Source organism: Barbatula barbatula, assembly GCF_947034865.1.
Source record: "Barbatula barbatula genome assembly, chromosome: 14".
In the NCBI taxonomy this organism is placed as follows: domain Eukaryota; kingdom Metazoa; phylum Chordata; class Actinopteri; order Cypriniformes; family Nemacheilidae; genus Barbatula; species Barbatula barbatula.
In genome coordinates this window covers 18,065,753-18,093,155 of record NC_136777.1, presented here as the reverse complement: position 1 = coordinate 18,093,155, position 27,403 = coordinate 18,065,753, and the positions used below count along the sequence as shown (strand labels likewise).

Genomic DNA, 27,403 nt, shown 5'->3' with positions numbered 1-27,403 from the left:
GTAATTAACAATGAAAGGCAGCTACACCAGCAGAGAGAAAAAAAGATGATTTACAAAAGATTGTTGCCAAAGTCTTCTTTTTCCCCACACAAACTCCACCTTCCTGACCTTCCTCTTTAACGATGAAGACAGTCCTCCTGATGGCGCTCGACCCCTAGGAGGGTGGGGAATCTGCATGCACCCTCTGTGTCCAACAAGTGCCTAGAGCTTGAGGGCAACCCCCACCTGGGTTAGTCCCCAGCATGGCCACGTTGCTCCACCCATGGGAGGAAGACCTAACCCTTGCGGACGCCATCAATTTGGTCCACTGCCCTCAGGCCCTGCCCACTGTCAGTGACACCTTACTCCACTGGGGTGTAGGTTCCTCATTGGCGACGCCCAGCACTTCGCACAGGCGTGGAACCAATGTCGAAGCAAGAGCAAGACCTATGGTTTGTTAGGCGTACACCTGCGAAGTGCCTTCTCCCCTCTGCAGGTGAGTAAGCGCAATAATCCAGCCTCCCTACTTCATCCACTCGGCCAAGTATAGGCATCACATCCATCATTAGGCACTTCTCTCACTTTCCTCAGCCCAAAAAGGTGCCTGAATGTGCCCGACCCAGTCGCCAAGTTCATAGGCATTGTAATCGGAGATTGATAGGATCTCAAGTCAAACCCCATTCTGTCAGTCTAGACACAACGTCTCGTTCCCTCCAACAGGGAACTGATGTTACATCCGTAACCATGGCAGTTGCAGTAAAGTAAATGGTGCAAATCACTAAATCCACCCCTGCTCTGAAACTAGGACATGTACCAAAAGCAAATAAGGTGGCCCCTTGTCAAAAAGCCCCAACTCGACCCTAGAGAACTAGTCAACTACAGACATATATTGAAACTACTTTTCATATCTAAAGTTCTGGAAAAAGTAGTTTCAACAATGATTACATCAATGAAGAATTCCAGTCTGGATTTAGATCACATCACAGAACAGAGACTGCTTTGATCAGAGTTACAAATGATCTGCTTTTGGAGTCTGACCGAGGTTGTATCTCCTTATTGGTTCTGCAAGACCTTAGTGTTGCATTCGACAGCATTGACCACACCACACTTCTACATAGACTCGAAAATTACGTCGGCATGGAGGGAATAGTTTTGAAATGCTTAAAATCTTATTTAACCGACCGTTTTCAATTTGTAGCAATAAACAATGAGGTGTCACGCAAATCGCAAGTCCAGTACGGTGTACCACAGGGCTCAGTCTCAGGACCTCTGCTCTTCACATTATACATGTTACCTCTAGGAGATATAATAAAGCGACACAGAGTTATGCTGATGATACTCAACTTCAAATTTCCTCGAGCTTCATGAAACACTGCAGTTCAATCGAATAATGGAATGCATAGTCGATATAAAAACAACGAGTAACAACTTTTTATTACTGAACTTGGACAAAACAAAAGTGTTACTTATTGGACCGAAAACCGCCATACGTAACAACCAAGAGTAACTGGTTAACTGGTTAACTGCTTAACTATTGATGGATGTTCCATAAAACCCTTGTCGTCAGGAAAGAATCTTGGCATTTTATTCAATAGTAATCTGTCATTTGAGAGCCATGTCGCCAACACCTGTAAAAAGGCATTTTTCCATTTTAAGAATATATCTAAACTATGTCATATGCTGTCACTATCAGATGTAGAGAAGTTAACTACCCTCAGCTGTCTTGTCTCAGTGTTCCGAGGTTACCACAGCGAGCGGGTTGCAGTTCTGACAAGAGCTGAGATGATAGAGCTGGATAAAGAAGGACACGGCAACTTGACATGTCTTCACTAAAACATTTGAACGGCAACTAGATTATTAATCATAATCTTAAACCTATAATTTACCTTATTCCTTATTTATATATTTATTTAGCCTAAATGTGCATGCACTGTCGAGCTTGTGCAGAGGCTGCAGCTTTGGCCAGAGGGGAACTGGAATCCCCTGGTTAGGCCTGGGTTCTCCTGGGGTTCTTTTTCTCTATTGCAGTTTTGGGTTCCTCGCCACCGTTTGCATACTGTTTTGCACTATATGCCTGGCCGGGGGGGCTGCTTTATTTTAAAGTTTTACTTAATTAATATTACATATAGGAATTTATATTTTGTTTAATATTTGACCCGTGTTTATCTCTCCTTCATCTTAAATGTGTGATTCTCTGAAATAACCACTGTGCGTGTGTGTGTGCGTGTCCGTGTGTGTCTGCGTGTGTTAGTATGTGTGTATATTGTGTGTGGAGGTGTGAGCCTGTGTTTTGTATGTGGATGTGTTTGAAGCTTTGTGTATGTGTCAGTCTTCTGTGTTTTCAACTTTAAATATTTAGCTTATAGACAATATGTTTTATGTACAGCTGCTTTCTAACAATGAAAATTGTAAAAAGAGCTATGTTAATGAAGCTGAATTGACTTGATTTAGGGATAGGTAGGGATTAGGGTTTGGGCAGGTTGTAAGCGTTTTCTACAAAAATCTTGTTCCAGGGTAAACAAAACACATTTGTTCCGTGAACATTTCTCACTTGGCAAAATCTGTTTATTTTGTTAATAAATTTTACTATTATCATCCCTTTCCCATTTTGGTTGACAACATGGCCAAATTTGATGTCCAACTTTGACTGATCTTTATTCAAACTAATTATGAAAATGTATAATAAAATGTCTATGTTTTTTGTATAGTTGTGTTTGGAGTGTAAATTTCAGCTATGCTTTGAGGAGAGTTTAAGAAGGCACGTGAGCAAGGTTATTGAGTCAACACTGTAAAAATTAAAGGTGCCTCAAATGTCATGTTTTGTGTGCCCCTTAAACTGTAATTTAAGTGCTTCCAAATTATATTTCTCATAATAGGGTTATTGGTGGAACCATATAGTCTTGAGGGTTTTTCCAGGAACTGATAAGATTCTTGAATAAGCCCATATTCGGTTCTGAAGTTCTGCTACACTGGGACTGCTTTGCAGGTTACTGAAGGAACTCAAATTTTAAAAACTGGTTATTGTAAGATTTGTAAACATATAAGTGGTTCCTGCAGAATCTCTCTTATACAAGACGGCATCTAGAGGAACCCAAATATTTCTTCATGAAATAGGGATATTAAGTGTCAAATAATTTTTATGTTTGATAAGATAAAGAATAGTCCAAAGTTTTTTTTTTGGCCTCTGCTGTGTGAACACATTTAAAAACCATGAAGATGATTAGAAAAGGTTAAACGTATTTTTTTTCAAAGCTGATGATTTTACAATGCATAATGTTATATTTCTTACTATTAAGATTATAATAGGGTAATTGGAGACAAAAAAAAATATTCTAAACATTACTTAAATCTGATGAAACATCCCAAAAAAACACAGCTTCCCTATTCATTGTGTGTTTATGGAGCAGTCTCGCCCCCCACAGCATTGTGGTGCTTTTTTCCCATTGTCACAGCATCATTCAGGGGAAATTCAAAGCAAATTGTGTAAAAATATGACCTCCAGGAAGGACCTTTTGCCACTGCTGTATATGAAACCTGTTATTAGAAGATGTCCTCATACATTCTTCTTTACGGCGATGCCATAGAACAACCATTTTCCCCTCAAAGAACCACTTTGTTTTCTTTGAAATTCAGCATTATCATCTAAAATCGAGAAAACAATTTTGAATCATAGAAAACTACCATCGAAAATGTATTTAGTGTAACTAAAATGGTTGTGAACCACAAGTAACATTTTCATGAATGCTGTTCTTTGCCATGGCATAAATAATCATTACCTTACTGAAGTTAATAAGAGCTACATTCAGAAAATCCGTTACCATGAAGTGTGCTTTTGCCTCCAAGTTTGACCAAAATTGCAAATGTCATTATTCCTTCATTAAATCAGAAGAAATAAATGTTATTTGGAAAAAGTATCAAAATGATTTGGTTTTCAGAAAGCTTGACACATCCAAACCCCAGATATAATGTGATTTCTTAAATAGTTATTTACCTTCTGGCCCTGTAATCCTGGCATTCCTGGATGTCCAGGCTGACCAGCTATCCCAGGTTCTCCTGCCGTACCCTTGATTAAAAACATCATGCACAAACATGTAGTGTATGCATGTAAAATATTATCTCATGTTTAAAACCTTCAGTATTTTGTATATTAAAGAAACTTCAATAATTAAGTGTTTAATCTGAAAAAGTTAATATTTTACCTCTGGCCCTGGATGTCCTGGTTGACCTGGCTCTGCATTATCACCTTTATGGCCCTAATGATGAGAAAGATTACATTTCCATGTCAGTATATATGAATGTTTGGCTAATAAAATACAATGCAAGAATAGTCTCTGTGAATGATAAAAAAATGTATGATTACATTTGCCAGAGATCACTCTGTAATAATTCAGTACTATTGTATGATAGATTGAGCAAAAAGCATGGTGACGGACTTTTTCATGGATGGATGGTTTGAACATTTAGGCACCTGTCAGAGTTATATTAAAAACTAAACACCAGCTAAGTTTTGGCAGGTTCACAATGGATGCAAAGCTTTTTATTTGTTTTATTTTATTTTTTTAGGGCAAAAATGCTATATAGACAGCACATATTTCTAAATGTCTACATTGAATCTCGTAAATGCGATCAAACAGAACATTATTTTTGCGATATTATTGATATAATGTTGTTGCTGATATTTGAAGGTAATCGCATTAGAGATAATCTTGAGCTGTTTTCCTCGGACATCTGTTACCTTTGGCTCTACACCATTACACATCACACATCACATTTCCTATTCAAATGCATAATTATATACATAATAAAGGTGATTGTGAAATTTTGACAAACAGATTTAAGCGTTTTTGACATTACATCAGTAAATATTGATCACACTAGTGTGTTGATCTTGTGCACATGGCTTGAATTTTCTAAAACGATGTAAAGCGAATCCAAATCAATGATTTCAATATAATTTAAACATAATGAATGGCATTTAGAGGTCAAAGACATGCATTGTGACCTTAGGGCCAGGTTGTCCATTTGAACCAGGTGTTCCAGGCAAACCCCTCTCACCCTGTTGAAAGACCAACACAAACAGGAAATGAGACCAACATGAAAAAATACATAAAATCCCTTCTTCTTGCGTACATGAAATTATGACATTTCTAACAACCAATCAGATTGCTGGCTAAGGTTTAGGGCTAGATTAACTAAACAGACCAAAATGGCGCAAAGGCGAAATAATTTTTTTAAAGCACCGATTGGGAGTTGAAATTTCTGCAGGTGATTTCCTTTCAAGGCTAAACCCAGGTGAAATATTTAATTCCCATAATGACCAACGGAATCTGCTCAGAGCGCCCCAAATTAGTGCAGGGTTTAAATGCCGTTGAAATCAAAATGAAAGGTGGAACTAGTAGGGAGAATGGGATGGAACTAAAGCACGAGCAAGCAATACATCATCACATTAAGTGTTTCGTACATAATGCAAATGTACCCTTCTATACTTTCCTATAACATCTGGTCTGTTCATAATAATTTTGTAATACCAACCAAAGCTAAAAAACTTCACATACAAATTTTCCATAACTTTTACCCGTGTAAATTATTTTTGTCCAAGTTTATGGATATTCAACCAGATTGTTCTTTTTTGTGGTGATGAAAATGAATCAGTGGTTAACTTCTTTTTTAGATGTCCATTTACAAGGTTATTGTAGACAGAGAATTCATTATTTTTTAATTAGTGAAATCATTTGACTGATATTAAAGAAGAAATTATGTTTATTTTCAAACAATGGCTTCACTATATTGGACAATGTTTTCAAAATCTAGTTAAAGTTAAATCCATAAATGTAAAGTTATAGATTCTAAACCTTATATTATAGTTTTTTGCTCAGAGTTTTAAAAAATTGCTGAAACCCTTTATAAATTGAAGAAAAACAAAAAAGTGAAAGATATTAAACATCATTGTTAGATCACCAGTGAACAGAAATATGATGTTTAATTGCTTTCTACCACCTTACTCTGCTAAAAAACAAAAATAAAGTACTTTTTATAATTTGTATTATTGTATCTTTCATTTAAATTTATGATTTACGTTTTTTATGTGTTAGGTTTGCAAATGTAATGTTATACATAATATTAATGCAATCCCTTCAATATGAATGTTTATAATTATTTGTCATGATCCTGCCTCTCCTTGTCTTGGTTTTCGAGTCTTGTGGCAGGATCATGTCAGTCCCATGTGTTTTGTGTGGAGAAAGAGCATTGTTTCGGTTTGAGAAGCCATGCTCTCTCTCCGGTGTCACGTCCTTTAGTCCCGCCCCCTTGTTTCCCCGGTTAGCGGTCCATTAGTGTTAGTCTTGTCTCCAGCCCTGGTCGGTCCCTTGTCGGTTCATTTTGCACACTTTGCACATTTACCCTTCGTCTGTCTGGATTACCCGTGTTCCTGTTCCCTGGACTCAAGTTTGTGGACTTAGTTTGTTATTCTTAAGACCTTGTTTGTTTTGTCCCCCTTGTGGGAAGTTTTAGTTTTCAGTCTTGTTTGTGTTCATGTTTTCCCCATCGAGGGTCTTTGTTTTGAAATAAAGTCTTGTTGTTCGACACATGTCTGCCTGCGCTTGGGTTCTGTCCACAACCATAACATTATTGTAATGTGAAGCAATAAAATATAAATAATATTAAAAAAGCATGAGCAGCCAGCACGTTTAATACTGTAAACAAGTCAGAATGTCATATAGCATGATACCCAATCTTTAAACATACACTGTATAAATAAACTGAAAATGCTGCAAAACGGGTTATTTTAGATCAATGATGGTCGGTTATCACGCTGCTAAACAAAACTCTATTGGTTGTTTTAAAAGGGGGTTGGGGCCACTGAATATGTCTAGCGCTGTCTGCATTTTTCACTTGAAATTAGTTCAACACATCATATAATGCTGCACGTTTTAAGACAATTTAGTAGATCTTAAGAGATGTTTTTTTTTGACATACTGTAAATTAACCGATACAATGTAATTTTTAGTCTCTCCTCCCATAAAGTTTACATCTGAAGAGGAAACTACTACAAATGCATATGCAATTTCTAAATATTACACTTCTAAATAAAACTACAGATTCACTCACAGGTTCTCCAGCTACACCTTTGGCTCCTTTATGTCCCGTCATGCCAGCTTCACCCTTTTATACCAAAGAGATGTACATTAGTGTTATTATTTAACGTGTTTGTAAAGCAAGCACAGCACAGCTCTTTTTCTTTTGGAAAAGACAGTAGAATCCAAAGGTCTGAGACCACATCTGGTATTCATAGTCTAATTTTTCTGGAATCAAAATGGAGACAAAATATTTAATTCTGTAAAATTTTCAGTCAATAATCGAATACTCAAATGTATGACATTGAGCATGTTAAACTACTTTGCCTAGAAGGTCAGATTTAGTCGTTTCTGTTGCAGAACACAATACAATCTTTAGTCATGCTGGGATGGATAACATGGATAACAACGGTTTGCACAAACTTGCAAAGTTCATCCCATCTTAAATGTACGTTATTATTAAAGAAAGGAGCACATAACAAACAGTACACATTTATTGTTATTAGTTAATTTTTTTCACTGAAAACAAAGTATTTTAGATAACAAAAACAGTTGTGTGTTATTTGCTCTGAAATGGTAAATTAATGTCAGAAATGTGTCATTGGCACAACCTCGATGTGTCCAAATAACAATAGATAAGCCTCCACATGAGAAATGGAAAACATCACCTTAATTCCATGTGGACCATCATTTCCAGGTATGCCTGGCATGCCCTAAAAAAAGAACAACAGTCATTTATACAAATAATGCATTGTATCACAGTCAAAACTTGCCGCTCTTTAACAACAAACATGTTAGAAAATGCAGGCCAATATTAAGGAGACTTATAAAACTCATGCAAGAGTTTTCCAAACAATTTTAGAAATAGTGAATTATCCATCAAAAGTGATACCTATATGCATGGTATGATTCATTGTAAATTCTTGTTATGAAAGTGTGTTATCTTGTGTATTGTTCAGCACTTTGGTCAGCCCTGGTTGCTGTTTTTAAATGTGCTATATAAATAAATACAAACTTGAAACTTGATTTCTACAGTAGACTGAGAGCATTGCGTTATGTAAGGGATTTCCCTTGGCCTCTGAGGAAGCTAACATGCACGGGATGTCTGGATTAATCAAATGCTTCCCTAATGGCATTTTCAGGCTTTGTCAGCCAAAAGGTTTAATAGTTTTTACAGAGTGTTCTATATTCAGATAGCACAATTATATACAGTAGGGACCATCTCCACCGGATATAACCTTGGATCTGCAAACCTTCACAATTTACAGAAGCTTAAATCTTTCCTGTTATTTTAATAAAAGTGCTAAGTACCATTTGTTAAAAAACATGGAATCTTTAACCTCATTATTGTGTACAGTTTGTTTTCTTTTGCTATGTGTTGTGATGGATGTGATTTGCTTAGTTGCGTTAAGCTTTAACCAATGAGCAGCTTCCTCAATGTATGTAAACCTGTGGTTAGGGTCTCTGGGGTGTGCATCATGGTCGACAACCTGCCCCTTCCTGTCGTCACTATGGCCTATACAGTGTAACGCTGCTGATGGCTCTTGCAACAATGGGTCATCAAGGCATTCGCTTTAGCATGCTGGTTGCGGTTTCATGAGTGAGACGTGCTGTGCGTAATGTGCTGTTTACAGGGTAAGTTTAACGCTATATTTTTATGGTTGTTAAGTTGTTTTATGTTTTTAAGTTGGGTGTTATTTAAAGGGAGTCACATGCTCATTTCAGTGCGTCGTGCCGTCATGGCTCGCAGCGGTGGGTGTGGTAGAGGCTAAAGAAGAATGAGCGCTGTGGGCATTGCTGTGTATACTGTGTTGTCGGGTAAGTTCATTTTAAACTAGAAAACCTAGAATGTCTGTTAAATTAGATTTTCACATTTCAATGTGTGTGTGTGTGTGTGTGTGTGTGTGTGTGTGTGTGCCGGAATTTGGGCGCAGGAAGAGCAGTCAATGTAATGGTGGCGACTTCATTGGTTCTTGGAGCCACGCTGCTGGTTTGAGTGGGTCATTCCTAAATCGTGGTGTCCTAGCTTGTTTGAGTCTGAGTTATCTTTAATTGGTCTTGAGTTAAAGTGATTTCTATACTTTTGTGATTCTATTCTATTTGATTCTATTAATGTATTCTATTAATTGTATGACTTATCGCTTATTGCTCCCTGAATGATAAAAGTGTCTGCTTAATGACTAAATGTAAATATGATGTGTCAGTTTGCAATCTCATGAATTTATACTTTAGGGACTCTGTAGTATATAATTGTTTTGAATGCAGTTTGTTTACCCAATTGTTTTTCCTTAATGTGTTATGTTTATGTTTTTTTGTTTTGTTTTGCAGGAGCTGAGTGCTTCTGGGAGCAGTTTGGTTTTATTGCACCATGTGGTGTTCTCTTTTTGCAGTGCCATTAATTGTGGAGTATTTGGTGTAATTGAGATTTGGGTGTGGTTTATTTTATATTATTGGTGCCGCTATAAACTAATATATCAGTCGGCCTATGAAGGAAGCTTCAGTCTCCTGTGTGTGTGTGTGTGTGTGTGTGTGTGTGTGTTTGTTTGTTTGTTTATTGAATTAGTTTTGACTAAGACTACTGTAGTTAGATTTTAAGTGACTAAGCTGGACGTTTCAACTTTAAATAAAGCCAAAAAACGTTTGTACGGAAACTCATGCCTCCTGCCTTGTTCTTTTAAGTGGATAGAACTTGTGTGTCTTTATTATAAAGGAGTTCTCCACATTAATTTGGGGTGGAGTAGTCGCTACTAGACGGCCACCATGCTACATGTTTATTATGAAACAGCCTTATCTGTACAATGCCTTGGAAACAACCCAAAACATTTGGGTCAAACATAACAACACCATAGCAATCCCGGATAAGCCCCCAATTAGTACGGGTGAGCAACCTCTTTCTGGGAAACCCCAAGCTTGTTTATTACCCCTACACAGTATTGCGTTTTCCTGGCAGGGTCGCTCTCTTAGAAGCAATAAAAATGAAAACAGTATATCAAACTGTATCTCAAAATCCAAAACACAGACCACTGCACGGATGAATGGCTGTTCTTGAAGCTTCTATAAAACATAACAATTTAGGTTAAGGCTAATAGCAGAACATTGCTTACATGCCAAGATTTGTCGTTTTATCATTTTAAAGTATTGCAGTGGTCATGCACAATTCCTTATTGCATCCTTTCTCTTTGTAATGTGTGTCTAGGCCATATTTTCTTCAGAAAACATTTCTTTCACTGCAACATTGTTATATTATTGCATATCCACAGCTCTTTTATTGGCTCACCATCACTTCACTTACAGTCTGGTCAGCGGAAACCATCGGATGATCTCTTTTAAATGAACAAATTTAGCTTAATTTCACATTCTCAAACATTGCGTCTTAAAAAGAATACAAAGCAGGGTGCTGTGACAAACATGTTGTATTTTGTTAGCCCATCAATCATTTTTATAACTTATTATTACTTACCACAACAAAGGACATTCTTCAGAACAGACTCGGAAGCTTGAGCCAGTGGTGTGTGTGAGAGAGCTAGAGAGCGCACACACACCTGCATGTTTGCGGTAATATGACATAAAAGCAAGTGATAATGATGTTTAAAAACACCCAAACCTTTGAAAGAGTAGGTCTATCAAAATATATGTGTTATTACTTATAAGCAGCATGAAGAATAAGATGAACCAGTAGGCTATCTGTGTTTATTAATGCATTTTGTTTTTCTATTTAGTTATTTTATTTATTCGATTTCAGTATATGTATATCTTGTTTTTGAAATGCTTATTGAAACTGCACAAATTTCTGTAATGCAGTCACAGACCTGTAACACCTTCATAGGTGTGCATTTTACTGAAAGTTAATGCATACCCATAGAACGTTTGTCAACCAACCAAACATGGGAAGGGTTAGGGATGTAGATTGTGATCATGCAGAAAATGTGCATAACAAGTACTAATAAACAGCCAATATGTTAATAATGTGAATGCTTATCAGCAACTAGTTAATAGTGATAATTGTTCCCTTTGGTAAAGTGTTACCACAATGTTTGCTTGACAAATTTTGTTGTGGTTCCCAGTTGTTTGATTCCCTATTGAATGCCCTTGTGTTTGCTGCCGTGTGCTGTTTCGTTTTGCCTTGCCCTGTCAATCGTTTGCTTTGTGACTTTACCATGTTGGATTATTACCTTTTCATGTTGGATTATTACCTAGTCTTGTTGCCTTATTTTTCCAAGTCCTGTCTAAATCGTGTTAGTTTTGATCCTTTTCTCCGGTTTGCAAAGGTTGGGAAGTCTTTTGATTCTAGTTGTGCTATTCTTGTTTTGTTTTATTAACTGGGATAGGGATAGTGTGAATTAAAATGACGATTTGAAATGGAAAATTTAAGAGCATATTGGTTTGGAACATGAGAGTGACCATGACAGTTTTTTGGGATAGCTATTCCTTTAAACCCGAGTTATACTCTGCCCAACAACAACCCCTCACCTCCCCGGCACTGACTCTCTCTGTATATAATCAATGCTGTAGGTCTGTGAGAAAGTGAGAAACAGCTGCCCCAATTTCATGTGCCAGGAGTTTGGCGCTGCCCTCTAAACACTTACTGTAACGTCTTACTGGAGCGAAACAAGTATCAATGCAAAAACAATTCAATCGGCACTTGCCCAGTGTTTAGAGATTAGTGCAACAAATGTTGACGTTGGTAATTGATATTGGCAGGCACTTGTCGAGCCGAGGAAAACATATATGTTTATGATGTTGTTTACAGACTAATGGCAGTCATTATTTAAATAGCCTTTGAGAGGGTGGTGGTTTGTGAATGAAGTGACAAATAAACAAAGACTTTACAATGTTAGCATATTCAGCAAAGCCACCTTGAAATAGCTTTTCGGTGCATTTTCCATGATAAGCGGAAGCAGATGTTTGGTCTGGGTTTGTTCTGTGGGGACTAGTAAAAGAACATGGAAAGTTGTTGCAAAATGTAGGATCTTCCATTGCTGTCAGGACATAAATTCTCACGTCACTGAAAATGGCCTTGGAAAAAAGAATGTTACAAGAAATGAAAACTAAATTCGTCTTACAGGTTTTGCGAATTTATGCCGTCCATCCAACACCTAACACTTTTTTACAGATTTTATGAAGTATTTGCACACACAAAATGAATGGGTCAAAACCATCTTCAGACCTCAAAGCTTTTTGAAATATTAAACAAAGCTTGTTCACTCAATGATCCAAAGCACAGGGCAAGTTTAAAATGCTAAATTGTGGTGCAGTGTTGTGGGCAAATGCTTCTGTGCTTAAACTTGCTGTGTTATATTACAATATTGTTACTATACCAATGCAATAGGCTAACTCACAATCAGTCACACACACTCTGTCACACTTTCTCACACACATACCGCCTCTCTGTTTACTTCTCAGAAACAAACAGAGTCCCTGTTGCCAGTTATAACATGACTAATGTGTGACAGAGACTTGGATGGATATTTTGAGGAACAGCTAAATCCATGGCATTAAATGTTTTCCAGACATGAGAGGGTTTTCTTTCAAGTCCATTTTGTCTTGAACTGTAGTATAAAATCAATCACACACTCACGTATATTCAGTAAAATGCATCATCACCTGCCTAGCCCAGGTTAACTGAACTACACACCAATATTTATTCATGTCAATGAAGTCAGCCAAACAAAAAAGTTAGATGCAAAAATATATATATATATTTCACACAAGCTTCTCTGCTTTCATGTCAATGATCAAAGCAGATATACTGTGATGAAGATACGGTATACTCACATGAACTCCCTCTCTTCCATCAAGTCCAGGAATACCAGGTGGTCCCGGATCCCCCTGAATGGTTAAATATAGTCAATCAACTTACGACAGGACTCTTTAATGTTTCTCATAGACTATGTTTTTCGACAGCAGAAGAGAACAGCAAGGTCCACAAGTCTGAGAATGTAATTTTTCTAAATTATTTCTCTTCATTACGAATTATTTTTGTCACATACAATAGTAGGTAAAGTATTAAATAGACAATGATACAGTTTGCGCATTTGGTGCCATAAAATATATAGTTATATATATTTATATAGCATATAGTTATATATATATATATAGCAAACTCATTTTACAGTATGTAAAATTACATGGTATTTACACAAAAAAATAATGGTCTGTGTGTATAAATGGGTTAGGATAGGGTTAGGTTCCGGGCTGGTAGCTACTGCAGTAATAACACAGCGATAAGGCCAGAGCACGATTGTAAAATAAAGTTATACCAAAAACTTTATATAAACCTTACAAACCTGTAGGTTATAGGATGATATGTACACAAATACACAAGACCAAACATTAAGCATCCCTCTTTCTGTGTCATGAGATATATTTTAGTTACTTTATGAGGGGTTAGAGCTGTCATCATGATGATGAAATGTTTGTGTTTTTGTAACATGATTTATCTAATTGTCTGTTTTTTATGTCACTTACAGCCATATAAAGAACCAAATATAAAATAACTTTGAAACTGTCGAAGCTTAAAATGTGCTAATGATGTTCTTTCTTTCATTTGGACATCCTTGCAGTATTTTACAATGCTAGATGTAGAACCCCTACACCAGAGATTTATTAATCTCTTACAAATGACTATTTGCTCTTTTTACTGGCTTTCTTTTTTAGTGTGTCTTGAATAATGTCTCATAATGTGATAAGACATAAAACATTTCATGGCATTGTACTGTATATGTGTTCGTTTGGTTGTACTGCATGTACAATGTGCAGTGAAAGGATTTATGAAAACAAAATGCTGGAAAAGAATTGCAGACACATTTGAATCTGCTGGGAACAAAAGCAATGTTGCAATGCTGTCTCGCAGCTACAACGTCTCAAGTACTGCAAAACACTGTTTTTATTATATAATTAAATTGTATTCATGGGGCTGGACTCAAACTTGGGATCCATGAGTCAACAGTTCTTTATGTCAGAAAAAAACATTAATTATGTTTCTTAAAGCAAGGGATATGGCTGAAATATCTAATTTAATAAATCTTAAGAAGTTGTCATGCTTTTGAGCCTAGCCCAAAAAGTGTCAAAACAAAGAGTGATGCCCGGACACCTAGTTTCGCATTTTCTCTGGCTTTGAGAAAAGGAAATGTAGATGTGTTTTAAGAGAGTCTTGGATGTTTAAAAAATGCTAAACTAAGCAAATTATCCAGGATTTATCCTTAAGGCAACCACTAAAATGGGAATGATGTAATAAAAAACCTCATCTTACGCCTGGAAGCAGACATTATAAATCAACATGGAAGAGGGAATGATGGTGCTCTTTATAGCTCTCTATACTGAGAAGTTTTCCATGTTCACGGATTAATCGCTGTTGATGTCCTACAAAAAAAAACAAGCATCAGTACCTTTTGACCAATTTCGCCTGGGATGCCATCTTTCCCATCTCTTCCAGGTAATCCCTTGATGAAAAAACAAAAACAGCATTAAACCATAATACTATTTATACTATAGACTATTCAAAAAAGTGAAATGATTGACTGTTACTTACAGGCTGTCCATGATCTCCAGGTGGACCCGTAGGCCCTATGCTTCCTTTGTCTCCCTAAAATAGATGGTGTGTCTGTTAATGCAATAATGCAGCACCAGAACATATCAAATATTTCATTGCTGTTTAAACCATTAACTCTTGCATGCATTTGTTGTATTGTATTGCCCATATCAGCATATCACTAAGCACACAGTTCATGTCTAATTCCAAAATGATACTGTATCAGAGTATGGTATTGTTCAAAAACAAGTTATTAGGTAGAAAGTCACTGATTTCCCCTTGCTACACAGATGACTGTAAATATGGTGAATATGGACTGCAAACAAATAGTTAAAAGTGCTGAGGCTTCTAGTGTCAAATCAGAATACACAGTTTAAATGTCCAATATAATAGATCGTAACGTTTTACTGGAGAGTTGATAAGCTTGACCAAATGATCCCTATTGTTAAAGGCATAGTTCACATAAAAATGAACATTCTGTCATCATTTACCTCACCCTCAGGTTGTTCCAACCCTGCATAAATGTGTTTGTTCTGCTAAACACAGAGGAAGATGTTTGGAGGAATGTCGGTAACCAAACAGATCTAAATCTCAATTTACTGCCATGTAGGGAAAAAATACTATGGGAGTCAATGGGAGATCATATCTGTTTGGTTTCTGACATTATTTCAATGTGTTTGGCAGAACAATGACACGTACACAGGTTTAGAACAATCTGAGTCTGATGAAAGAATTTTCATTTTTCTTAAAAAAAGGACAAAACAGGGATAACAGGGAGAGCTGAAATTAGCAGAAGTACTTAAGAGAAACTTATTTATACCAGTTGACCGTCTTTGCCTGGTGGACCTTGCATACCCTGATTACCAGCAGATCCCTAGAGAGGAGAAAGTTTACATTCAGTAAAGAGCAAAATTAATTAAGAGAAAATTAGTTAGTGTGATTAAATGTTTTTAATGTATATTTACATTACATAATTTTGTAATAAAACGATAGTTACTACAAATTAGCTATGGGTTAACTACAGTGAGCTAAATATTTATATATATTAATGCAATGACGCTTGAGTAGGAGTGTGATAGGGCTCTATATCAGCATGGCTGTGATGGAGGCAGCATGCCCCGAGGCTGCAGGCTGTGTCATGGAGGGCTATATTTTTCCAAACATTACACTTAAGTCCATTAATTTCAGTGTTTCCCAAACACATTCGCTGTAAGTTGATAAAACACATCTCTGTCAAACTGGTCCTTAAGTGAAAGTATATCTGTGAACATAAATATTGTTTTTCTAAATAAAAAAGAGGCTATTGTATGTGTGGTTGAATGATTTTCTATAAAGACTGATTATTAAATGAAAATGTTATATACCCTCTTCCTGTATAAATGATATGATAAAATTTCTTACTCGCTGTAATTGGTTGCCTTGTTGCATTCTTTGTGGTGCATTTGCTTGCAATCATTGATGATTTATTGATATATAACTTTTTTATGTAAATGTCTTAACATAATTTAACATCAGGATTTACTGTTGATCATCAGGCACGGATTAACGCACAGGCATACATAGGCTGCAGCCTATGAGCCCCATATGTCCAGGGGCCCCTGTTTGGTTTTAAGGGGCCGTTCATATTTCACGGACAATGGTTCGAAAACGCGAGCTGCGATGCTTTCCAAGCGTTGGGAGCTTGCACTCTCCTGGCATCTGCCATTGCTAAGCAAATAGGAATGTAGTATTTTTATTAGCTGTCAATGTGTTTGTATAATATTTTTTGTATGGACCATGTATCGCAATACATACATTTTTCCAGTGAAGCATAATGACTGCTGTCTGAACCCAAGTGCGATTGTTGCCGCTGCCCCACCAGCATTGGTTTGGTTTCACACTCAACTGTGAAGTGCAGGCTCACTCTTCCTCGAATACAAGGTACATTTCCAACGCTCTCTTCTCTTACATGTGTTTTATTGAAGTTAAATTGTAATCAGCTAAAATGCATGCGAAGCATTCGGTACCCTGATGCGCACCCCAGTTCGCAAGACAGCTTTCACATTAGCATTTGTATATGCAAACCATGCCCCGTTATGAACTAAACAGCTAGCGTGAAAGGCACCTGAAATCCCCCTAAGGGGGCAATCAGTATAACAACACAACCGGTTTAAACTGTTATTTGATCAATGTTTTGGTCTGTCTAAAGCAGAAAACGTGTTCAAAATTTGTATTCAAATAATCAATATATATTCTATATTTATGTTCAGCCGACAAAACAATCCAGTCTCACGGCAGTTGGTGGCATAGACACAACATTTTGAATCTATTTATGCGTATTCATGGACATGAATATCCCCATTTTTTCGTGTCAATATGCACAACCGTTTTTTTAATGTCACTCAGCACGACTTTCTTTTCGTGTCACTCAGCCCGACTTTCAATAGACAGACTGTATTTACATTTATATATTCACAACCTGATATCAAAACGCGTCGTACATATTTTAGGATGTGACTGACTAACACCTTACACGGATATGAGGGTTTGCACGGACACAAGGTTTACAAAGAAGCAAGGACATTACGGAGATGGGGATCGAGGAGGAGCCTCCCCGCCACCGTAAACCTGGATGCACCGAAACTGTACCTCTCTCTCTATTGTTTTCATCACCGGCCGTTGGCCGCCCCGTTAATAAATTCCCCTCCGGGGCGTTGAAAAGCAGAAAGAGTTGTGCGTGTCATTTTTCTATATTCTGTACCACTCTTATCCCCGGGGGCTGCAGGCCAAAGGCAGGCCAATGCTCCTCATACAGGCAGGAGCAAAAACAGATTGTGGCTTCTTGCACTCCCCCTCAGAGATCTTGGGGTCAAGGCAGCAACCTCAGAAGGCATCCTGGCAGGTTTAACACGATATTAGAACGGTCATAATCTCAAATCAGAAAGGCTGCTGCCAAGGCTTTTGTCCTCCCAGGGAACTTCTGTCCACCTAAAAAGCCCTCAAGAAATCGATATGTTAACCCCACCATCCACGCCGATTGGGGACATGCTGTTTTCCATAGCACGGATTCATCAGAGTCTACCTGAACACACAGTAGACCTAGTGAACATGCAAAGAAATCCTGTAGTTACATAACTTCGACCATCTCCTGCCACTCTATCACTTCAGGGGATCGAACTTCACACACCCGTAGTGAATGTCGAGAAGCTGGCTTCCATTTACATTTACATTTATTCATTTGGCAGACGCTTTTATCCAAAGCGACTTACAAGTAGTTTTTTTTACAGTGAGACATTACTGCAGAGCAATCAGGGGTAAGGTGCCTTGCTCAAGGGCACTTCAGTCATGACCTGCTGGCACTGAGATTAGAACTGGCAAACTTCTGATCACAAGCCCAACTCTCTAACCACCAGGCCACAGCTGACCCCACGGCTTCCTTAGTGCACTTCCTCCATGAGTGGCGAAAGCTGCAAAATCTCACACAATGGCTTCTCTGCACGGTTTGGAAGGGTTACAGAATTCAGTTCACTGTCCATCCTCTGAAATTCAGAGAGGTGTTCTCCACCAGGGTGGACCCGCATCGGTTGTTAGAAAAAGAAGTGTTGTCTTGGTGAAAGGGGCCATAGAGTAGGTTCCCCCCACTTGAAGGTTTTACAGATGGTACTTTATAGTTCAGAAGGATGGAGGGCTGAGGCTCATTTTAGATCTCAACAAATCTCTGAGGAGATACAAATTCAAGATGCTCACTGTACCTATTATTGTGGCCGGAATCAGAGCCGAGAACCACAATAGACTTGAACGATGCATACTTACATATATCCATCCTTCCTAAACATCGGAAGTTTCTCAGATTTGCTTACGATAGCCAAGTTTAACAATATTGAGTACTTCCATTCGGCCTTGCTCACTCCCAACTCACCTTTACAAAATGCATGGATTCAGACCATTCACCCCCTGCTTTACTGAGACTTCAGGGGATTTGCATATTAAATTGCATAGACGACTGATTAGTGATACGTAGCTCAGTCTCAAGAGATGGTGGTTTGACATCGAGAATCCCTCCAGCTGGGATTCTGTCACGATGGGGGCACAGCTCTCTCCTCAGCAGTGTCCAGGATCAGTTTAGACAAAGTTATACTGTTAAACATTTTCAGAGAATAATGGGTCTGATGGGGCAGAGTCCAACATTACTCCTTTTGGCCTCCTGCATAGGAGACCCTTAGAGTGGTGGATACAAAGCAAAGGGGTTTCCCTGAGAGGCAACCTGTTCTTCATGCCTTCGTGCCCTGATTATACGGAAGAACTCTTGGTTTCTGAATCAAGATCTAAAACTGGGGGCGCGATGTCACATAAATTGCCTGGAGATGTAAGCTGTACTATGGGCACTGAAAATACTTCCTATAAACCATCAGGAGGGCATGAGGTCACGCCCCCTGTGTAGACTGGTACACCAGATTCTTCTCTACGCCCAGGAGAAGTTTTTGCCACTCAGAGCAATATACATTTCTGGATTCCAGAATGTGGAAAAAGACATGCTGTCAAGGCAGGGGCTGAGGCCTGGGAGGTGAGATTCCACCCCAAGGTGGTGGAGCAGATTTGGAAAAGGTTTGGTTGAGCCGAAATCGATCTGTTCACATCTCAAGAGATGTCTCATTGACATCGTTCTGTTTCTTGGAGTTCTAGAGAGAGTTTGACAGGAACAGATAAGTCTCTTACTAATAGCCTCTTTTTGGCCGGCCCAAGTATGGTTTTCAGATCTTCTAACTCTCATGGCGGGTCAGCCATGAGAGATTCCCCTAAGGAGAGACTTTCTGACTCAAGTCGGTGGCTGCCCCGGACTATGGAAACTATGGGCTTAGCCACTAAGTGGGTGAAATGTTGAATCAGGTTCTCTCAAATTAGGTTGTTGGGACAATCCTTAACTTAAGAGTACCCTCAACCAGAAAACGTTATGCCTTAAAGTGGAGATTGAAAGGCATCTTGAGCCAGTTAACTGCCAGTTGGCTTCAGCGCTGGAGTTTCTTCAGGACCTTTTTTTCAACAGGTCTTTGTTTGGTTCCTGCATCGCACCTTGAGGATGAGGCCTCCTTCTCAGGTTAGAGTTCCAGCATGGGATCTAGCTTTAGTTTTAGAAGGGATTTCCCAGGCACCTTTTGAGCTCATTAAATCCAGTTCGGACAAACATTTGTCCTTGAAGTTAGCCCTCCTATATGCCATTACCTCTCCGAGGAGGGTGGGTGACCTTCAAGCTTTATCAGCTTCGCCCCCTAGTTTGGAGTTCACATCAGGGAGGATTAAGACGATTCAGTACCATAGACCGGGTTAAATTACTAAGGTACCTGGTTCTTCAGGCCTTTTATCCTTTACCTCACGAGTCAGCAGATCACCAAAGATTACATTCATTATGCCCTGTCAGAGTATTGGAGGAATATGTAAGCAGGTCTCTTCATGGAGAAAATCTGACAAAATATTTGTTTTAATCGGATCTCGAAGTAGAGTTTGGCCTATTTCTAAGCTATTTCTATCACTAAGCAGACCATTAGTTAATGGATCGTAGAGGCAATCTTTTTAGCTCATGATGTGTGCAGAATGCCTTCACCTCTGCTAATTAGGGTACATTCAATTAGGAATAGGGCTTCCCTTCTATCGGGGGCTTCTATGCAAGATGTTTGTGATGCCGCGGGTTGGTCTTCCTGGCATACATTCATGATACCACATTCTAGACATCTTTTGCTTACCTGGATCCCAGGTTTTTTGTCCTAAGATGTGCATAGACACCTTCACACTAGGACAGACACAGTTCATTATGGCATAGTGGGTATTACGTCATACATAGATCACATTCATTCCATGACGTAGTGTTATGTTCCCTCAAAAGGGAATGTCTCAGGCAAATGACTGTAACAATGGTTCAATGAGATGGGGAATAAGATACTGCATCTCATTTCCTTAAGCCTGTAGCATTTTCTTCATTTGTTTCACTTCACATCTCAGTAACCGGAGACATTTCTTCCCAAATCAGTTAACCACAAACCACTCCCTGCAGCCATAACTCATATATCTAGCTTGATTTCTTAAGTCAATCCTACGTTGTGAGCCATTACAGTTAAAATTCTTATATAAACTAATTGTCTGTGAGCTTTAAGTGGCAGGGTGACTCATTTATTTTACAGAAGTAATAAGGTATTTTCATTTCAGCACATTGTGTTTATGCACTACATTGCAAGTTAACATGAACCACACAATATTTGAGAAATCGCTGTACTGACGGAAATTGGTAAAGGAATAAGTAAAAAAGCATGGCCAATCAGCACAGTGATGCAGTTGACCAATAAAATCGAGGCAGAGATGTGAGTCACGGCTGCAGGGTGGGGTTTACGCTTAAGGGGTGTGGTTTGCACTTAACTGGTTTGAAAAAAATAGTGTCTTTGGGAATGCTAGAACAAATCCAGGCAGGTGTGTTGGAGTAGGTAGGAGCTGGAGATCTGGACCTCATGGAACATGGTTGGAGAGCTTTGTTATGGTAATATGACGACTGAGGGAAGGGTAGATCCAAACGCAGTTTAATAAGCAAAATCCAACAAACAGGCATTGGTCATAAATCCAGGCAAACAGTTACATCGGACGTAACCCAAAATCAGAAACCCAGTTCAGGCAATGGTCAGGGCAGGCAGCAAACAATTAGGAACAATTTCCAGGCACAGATCAAAACACAACAACCAAGGAAACCATTTGGTTATGTTACCAGGGGCCTGTACCATAAAGCTGGTTTAGGTGGCTAGCCAGCTGTTTCAGTTTAGTTTGTGCCAACCTTGGGTTTTAGGTACCATGAGAGTAGCTCGGCTTTCTTCGGTGTTCGTCGCCATGGTATCTTACGCTGCACGGCTAACCTGCTCCGGGGCAGGCTATGTTCTGGATTCGAGATCTCAGACTGAAGTTTGACCAATCAGCTGTGAGCAAATAAACATATAGATGACGTAACTGACTCACAGTGCGTGTTAGAATGGCTAGTTATTTTTTATACTGTTTAATAAAATAAAAATATTAATATACAAATATAAAAATATATATTACAAATATAAAATCAAATATTGGTTACTATATAGGTAAAATCTGATTTTACAGATTTGCTGGCTTTCCCTTACACTCACATGAAATTCAATTTACTTACTTATATTCCACTTTTATTGTATCACGTGTATTTGCATTGCATCTTTACATTCTTGTCTGTGGTGCAGAACATCTAGGAACACTTTCAGTTTCACTGTATTAGGACATTTTTCTTTGTCCTGAACCGTAGTTTTTATTAAGGCTTCAATAAAATGACTGACCTGGTTAATGGCGCAAAGACTAGTCTATTAAAGGTAGAGGCTTATGCATTCTGTTGTAAAAGCAGGCCGTTTTATTATGTGTAATTCTTATATTTTCTTCCGCTTCTCTGTGTTGCAGAACACACCGCTATTTTATAATTCTGAGCTCCGTCTTCTTTCTGCAAAAAAAAACTAGTTTTTATCATATCAGACTAAAAGGAGACCAACATGCAACCAGTCCGCGTTATTTTTTGGGCAACTTGTTTGACATGAACCATCAGTACACGGTGCATTTATTGATTTTAAACACGTAAGATGTCAGAGTTTACAATGCAGAAGCGGTGCGTGTCATTTGCCTGTGAAATAAGCTGTTTGCAGCTTTAACAAATTTGTTAGTTCAGGAATATATGAGAATGAACTTTATTTGCACGCGACTCCTCTCATGTGTACTCGGAAGGGAAATGATGAAGCAGATGTAAGGTTAACTTTCTTGCTTCTGCTGCCTGAATGGATGTTTTTTGTCCTCGCGCAGGTTAAAATTGCAATATGCAGGAGCTTCAATGAACATTTGTTGTAATATTTCTGTACCCATGCCTTACATAAAAAAGTTGCCCGCAAGGACACGGACCCCTTGTAGTTCCACCGAGGACCCCGCGGATCCTGTTTGCCTACAGCACTAAAGTAAATATGTGTACTATATAGTCGTTTAACTTGCGCATTAACGCAATCAGCAGTGTTTCTGAAATACTTCTCTCTTGCGTAGACAGCAGAAACATATCAGTCCATGGCTGAAATTCATGTTTGTGTTCATAGTGTGGAAATCGCTTTATCCATTTATAATGCGATTGGTTTAGCCATGCTGACGTCACTCGTTCATTTGCACGCGCGCAAACTAATCTTAGCTTCAGGATCAAAGCTTGAGTTGACAAAGAAACTCCACGAGCTGCTTCATTGTACCAACAAAGCTTGATCACGTTGGTTTGGTTTTGTAAACCCAAAACTAATCCAACTACCCTGAGTTTGTTCAGCTACATTCATGGTACAGGCCCCAGGACAAAGGCAACAGGTGTGGCAGTAATCAATCTATTGCAGGGGTATGTGGGAAAAGAAGTCCTGAATATGTGTAAAGGATGTGGGATGGAGTGCCCTCTAGTGGATCTGCAGGACACTCCACTGGTGATCGTAACAGTTAAAGAGCATACAATCCACATATAGGTTTTTTTCCATAGAATGTGTGTTACATACTGTAAATAACATGTTGTTAATTTGTATTAATCTAATATTTCATACCATGTAACTTTATTATTTTCAACAGCATATTTTATTAAAATTAACAGCATTTTGCCAGAGAAACCTATAGAGAAGTCTGTCACCACGTGCTTTTTAATTTAGACTTCTCACGGTATTTACTGAACACATATGCAACCTTCCCTTGTTTGGGAGCTTCAGCATGCTATTTTGTGTTGTACAGGGAAAAGAAAAGCATAAGGGTTTGAAACGACATGATGGGGAGTAAACAACAGAATATTCATTAGCTGGGGAACAGTTTTTTTTAATAACTACATGGCTAACATACAAAATGGTGGAAAAATTTATTTTTCTACAGTGCCAACTGCCACGAGGAGTTTAGTAACCTAAGGTCTGTTTTTTTTGCATTATACATTATAAAGGTTTTCTCCCAAAATCCTAACAGAAAACGCAAAAAAGGTTTTGTTTGGCCTTAAAGAATACAGCAAGCATTTTTTAACAATGCTTCATCAGAAATAGAACACACGTACACCTATATTATAGTATTGCCACTGATATTGTTATTATCAAAAATAAAACAGCAACTCCCATTTACTTATGTAACCAAATATTTATGAATATTTGTTTGAAAAAACTAACCTTTTCACCTGGTTTACCAGGTGGCCCGGGTAATCCTGGGATACCCCTCTCACCCTACAGAAAAACAAACCAGCAGACACAGTGATAAACTCATTGTGTGGTCCAGTTACTTATAAAATATTAAGTTACATATCAATATTACATTGAATAAGCTTGAGAATCTAAACTTGGACTTAAAACATGAAGAAATAAAAAATGCATATTGAATCCCACAAAGAAAAGCCTAATAATAAATATGCAGTGTAAGTCCTTGCTAAAAACACACAACCAAACCACATTGATTGATACACCCTAGTTTGTTTGATCTTGATCACTGAGTAATTGATTCTATTGTCTCGTTCGTGTTCAAGTGTTCAGGCCAGTTTGCTCCATGCTTACTAGATTGTAAATCATTGAGAGACAATATACCCTGAAACGAAAATTTGAATCTTATTAATTTTAGTGCACCAGAGCAAGCATGAAATATAATGTATATGTTACAACAATCGAAGGGTCAAATTAAATATTAAAGTGGCTTCTTACTGCTTCCCCGGCACTTCCCTTTTCCCCTTTTCGTCCATCAGCTCCCTGATCAAACACAGAAAAAGAGTAATGTAATCACGTGTGCCATAAAGATTTGTGGAAAAAGTAATGTCAGTTTGTTTATCATCATTTAATTCATACCTCCATGCCAGAAGAGCCTTGAAGGCCAGGGCTTCCTCTAGAACCTGGGACTCCCTTTGATAAAGAAAGAGTTTTATATTCATCTGGCCAACTGCTTTACAGTCACAGTCATACAAACAGTGTACTATATAAATGACATTTTGAAAGAAAAATTGTTTCTAAAAATTTGCTATCTGTTAAACCAATACAATTCTTTAGGGTTGCCAAAGGCAGGAAGCATTGCCAAATTCGTGACATTGTGACGAACTGTAATCTATTAATTTTTTATTTACTGACACAAATTTCCCCCTTTTTTTCACGTCAGTCAGCACAACTTTTTTTCCTGTCAACCAGCACACTTTCAATCTAATATATTTTAATATGCAATATTATGGGAATTCGTACCTATTTAACAAGGTGGCTCATTCGTGTGGTTATCGTGGTCCAAAAATATGTTTGAATTCTATTGATATCAGGTTCTAAATATATAAATGAAAATACACATGCAGTAAGTGAACACGAATAAAAGGGGATATTCGTGTCCATGAACACAAATTAATAGATTCCAAATTTCGTGTCTATGCCACAAACTGCCTTGACACTGGGTTGTTGTGGCATATGGGCCCACTTTTCATTGTAAGTTAGTGGGATTTATGTTGTATGGTAAATATAATCGTGGTGCTTGTCTAAGCAAACACGGGGCGCTGATCAGGAAGTTGGACATTTTAAGGGCTGTCTCTTATTTTAATCCGTTTAACACGAGCTGTGATCAATGAACTCAAAAAACTTCAGGAAACGTTAAAGAACATTTTTTTTGTTTAAATATCTAACTCAATGTTGCAAGACAGGCAGAGAACACAATTTACCTTCAAATACATGCACGGATATGTAACAGAATAATGAAAGTGTTTTTCATAATGCACTTTAACCAGTCTTTAAAAATAAAGCCAAAGAGTCATCGATTTTGCCTGTTGTTGATAAATACCAGCTGTGAATTATCACAACGTGCTTACTCAGTCACGTCACAGGAAAATAAGTGAACAGTGTCCCGATGTGCAGTGAGACAGGGGCCTTACCAGTGCCCGAAACCCTTGTACACGACATACTGATTCAGGACCTCGGGAGTTGATTGAGACAGAACCACGCCTGAAGCAGGTAATCAAGACATTTAAGACAGCTTTAGGGCAGTGTTGGAGCAGTGAACTTTGAGCATTGTAACTTTGCAGATGTTGTTTTTGCTTAAACAGCTACATTACACACTCACTATAGTTAAACATTTAAATCTCATCAAACCTTCTCTTTAGCTGATAAGTCAAAACTGACGTCATTGTTACCGTTTGCAACTAAGAGTTAAAGCTCAGTGTTATGGTAAGATGGGACAATTTTGATACACACTGAGAGGTTGACCAATCAGTTGACCAATCTCACGGATATGGCAGGCAGCGATGCATTCATGGAGACTGAAAAAAACAGCTCCTTTTTAAAAGAAGGAAAAGAGTGTTTTTTTTAAACAATGAAGTATGAAAACCTATACTAGTGCACCCCAAAACATAATTATGACAAAAAGAATAGACAGGTAGGAGCCCTTTAAAAATGTAAAAAGAAAGTCCTGGACCAGTTCTTCCAAACTGGGGTCTATAATAGAGTTGAGAACATTTGCACACACAGACACACAATGCAAGAACTTGTTAGTGAGGGTAATCAGAATAAGCCACTTCCGTGGTTTGTGTCACGGAACAGAAGGACTCACATGCAGGGTAGTGTGAGAAAACATTTATGATGTCAGGAAAACAGAGCGAAACAAAAGAATAACAGAAAAGGAAGAGAAAAGGGATAAAAGAAAAGGCAGAGAACTCACTGTCTGCGTCACAGGGACAGTGTACAGAGAGGACTGATGGTTCTGGACAAAAATGTAATAATCTATTTTAAGACACAGGTTCTATAGCCACAAATCACACTGTGCACAAACCATACCTATGCAGCCACAAATCACACTGTACACCAGATATACCCACGTAGACCATAAAAGAGGCAGGATTAAATAGGAAAAAGGAAACGAGGAACAGGTGCGGGCTGAATGGGTGTGCGGTGCCGCAATTAGCTCATTGCTGCCCAGCCTGGGGAAATTAACAAACAGGTACGGAGCAAGACAGTTTGTTTAGCATTAAAAACTATACTGTAGATCAGTGAAACAATGCTTTGTGCATTATCGGGGCTTTCAAGTTTTATCAAAAGTTTGGAGTGAGATCACAATTGTTAGGAGAGGAGACACTCAACGTTTCAGCAGTGGCCCCTTGGGCCCACACAATGTCATATGTTTTGAAATTCATTATCAAGAATAAAGAAAATAGGCCCCAGACAACCAGTGCTCAGTTATACACATACAGCAGGATTGCAAAATGTATGTGTGTGTAAAACATTACTGAAATGTTAATCCGAGTGCTCTGCTTTCATACAGGAGAATTCGGAATAATGAAATGCATCTCTAGTACTTTTCTTAGTTTTACGTATCCAAATCTAAGGTAAAGCATTAAATGTACATTGTCTTGTATATGCAATGTCTTAAAACACTTATGTTTAATATATTATTTCCACCAATAAGAATAATGACAAACTATAGACCAGGGTTAGTCTACTTGTGACCCACGGGCCAAATGCGGCCCACCAATCATCTTTGCCTGGCCCGCCTTAACATTTCAGATAAGTGAAGATACTTTTAGAACGGTGTGCAATAAGAAATGCAAGTTCTGAGACGCCACATCTTTGAAAGTCCAAAACGCAGATGCAATCGAAAGTGATTCTCGCAGCTCATAACAGGTGACGTCTTAAAAAGCGATTTGATCGGTCTGTCCAAAAGCATAATGTTATTCACAGAGGTGGACAGTAACAAAAGTAAATTTACCTGAGTACTGTACTTGAGTACACTTTTTGAGTATACATTACTTGAGTAGGCCTATTATTCTTTTTGAGTACTTGTGACTTTAGCTTCACTACATTTGAAA

At 38.2% G+C, this 27,403-nt stretch overlaps 1 protein-coding gene across 1 annotated transcript in view; it reads right to left on the bottom strand.

The window, feature by feature from the left end:
• The window catches only part of col21a1 (collagen, type XXI, alpha 1), a 65,892-nt gene that overhangs the window by 10,336 nt on the left and 28,153 nt on the right, over nucleotides 1–27,403 (bottom strand). The window contains exons 10-21 of the mRNA XM_079473505.1: nucleotides 24,423–24,476; nucleotides 24,282–24,326; nucleotides 23,760–23,813; nucleotides 15,404–15,457; nucleotides 14,584–14,637; nucleotides 14,441–14,494; nucleotides 12,828–12,881; nucleotides 7,721–7,765; nucleotides 7,087–7,140; nucleotides 4,982–5,035; nucleotides 4,179–4,232; nucleotides 3,971–4,042 (exon numbers count right to left, since the gene is read on the bottom strand). Of these exons, the coding sequence (XP_079329631.1) occupies nucleotides 3,971–4,042; nucleotides 4,179–4,232; nucleotides 4,982–5,035; nucleotides 7,087–7,140; nucleotides 7,721–7,765; nucleotides 12,828–12,881; nucleotides 14,441–14,494; nucleotides 14,584–14,637; nucleotides 15,404–15,457; nucleotides 23,760–23,813; nucleotides 24,282–24,326; nucleotides 24,423–24,476 (648 nt within the window). The remainder of the gene's footprint in view (nucleotides 1–3,970; nucleotides 4,043–4,178; nucleotides 4,233–4,981; nucleotides 5,036–7,086; nucleotides 7,141–7,720; nucleotides 7,766–12,827; nucleotides 12,882–14,440; nucleotides 14,495–14,583; nucleotides 14,638–15,403; nucleotides 15,458–23,759; nucleotides 23,814–24,281; nucleotides 24,327–24,422; nucleotides 24,477–27,403) is intronic.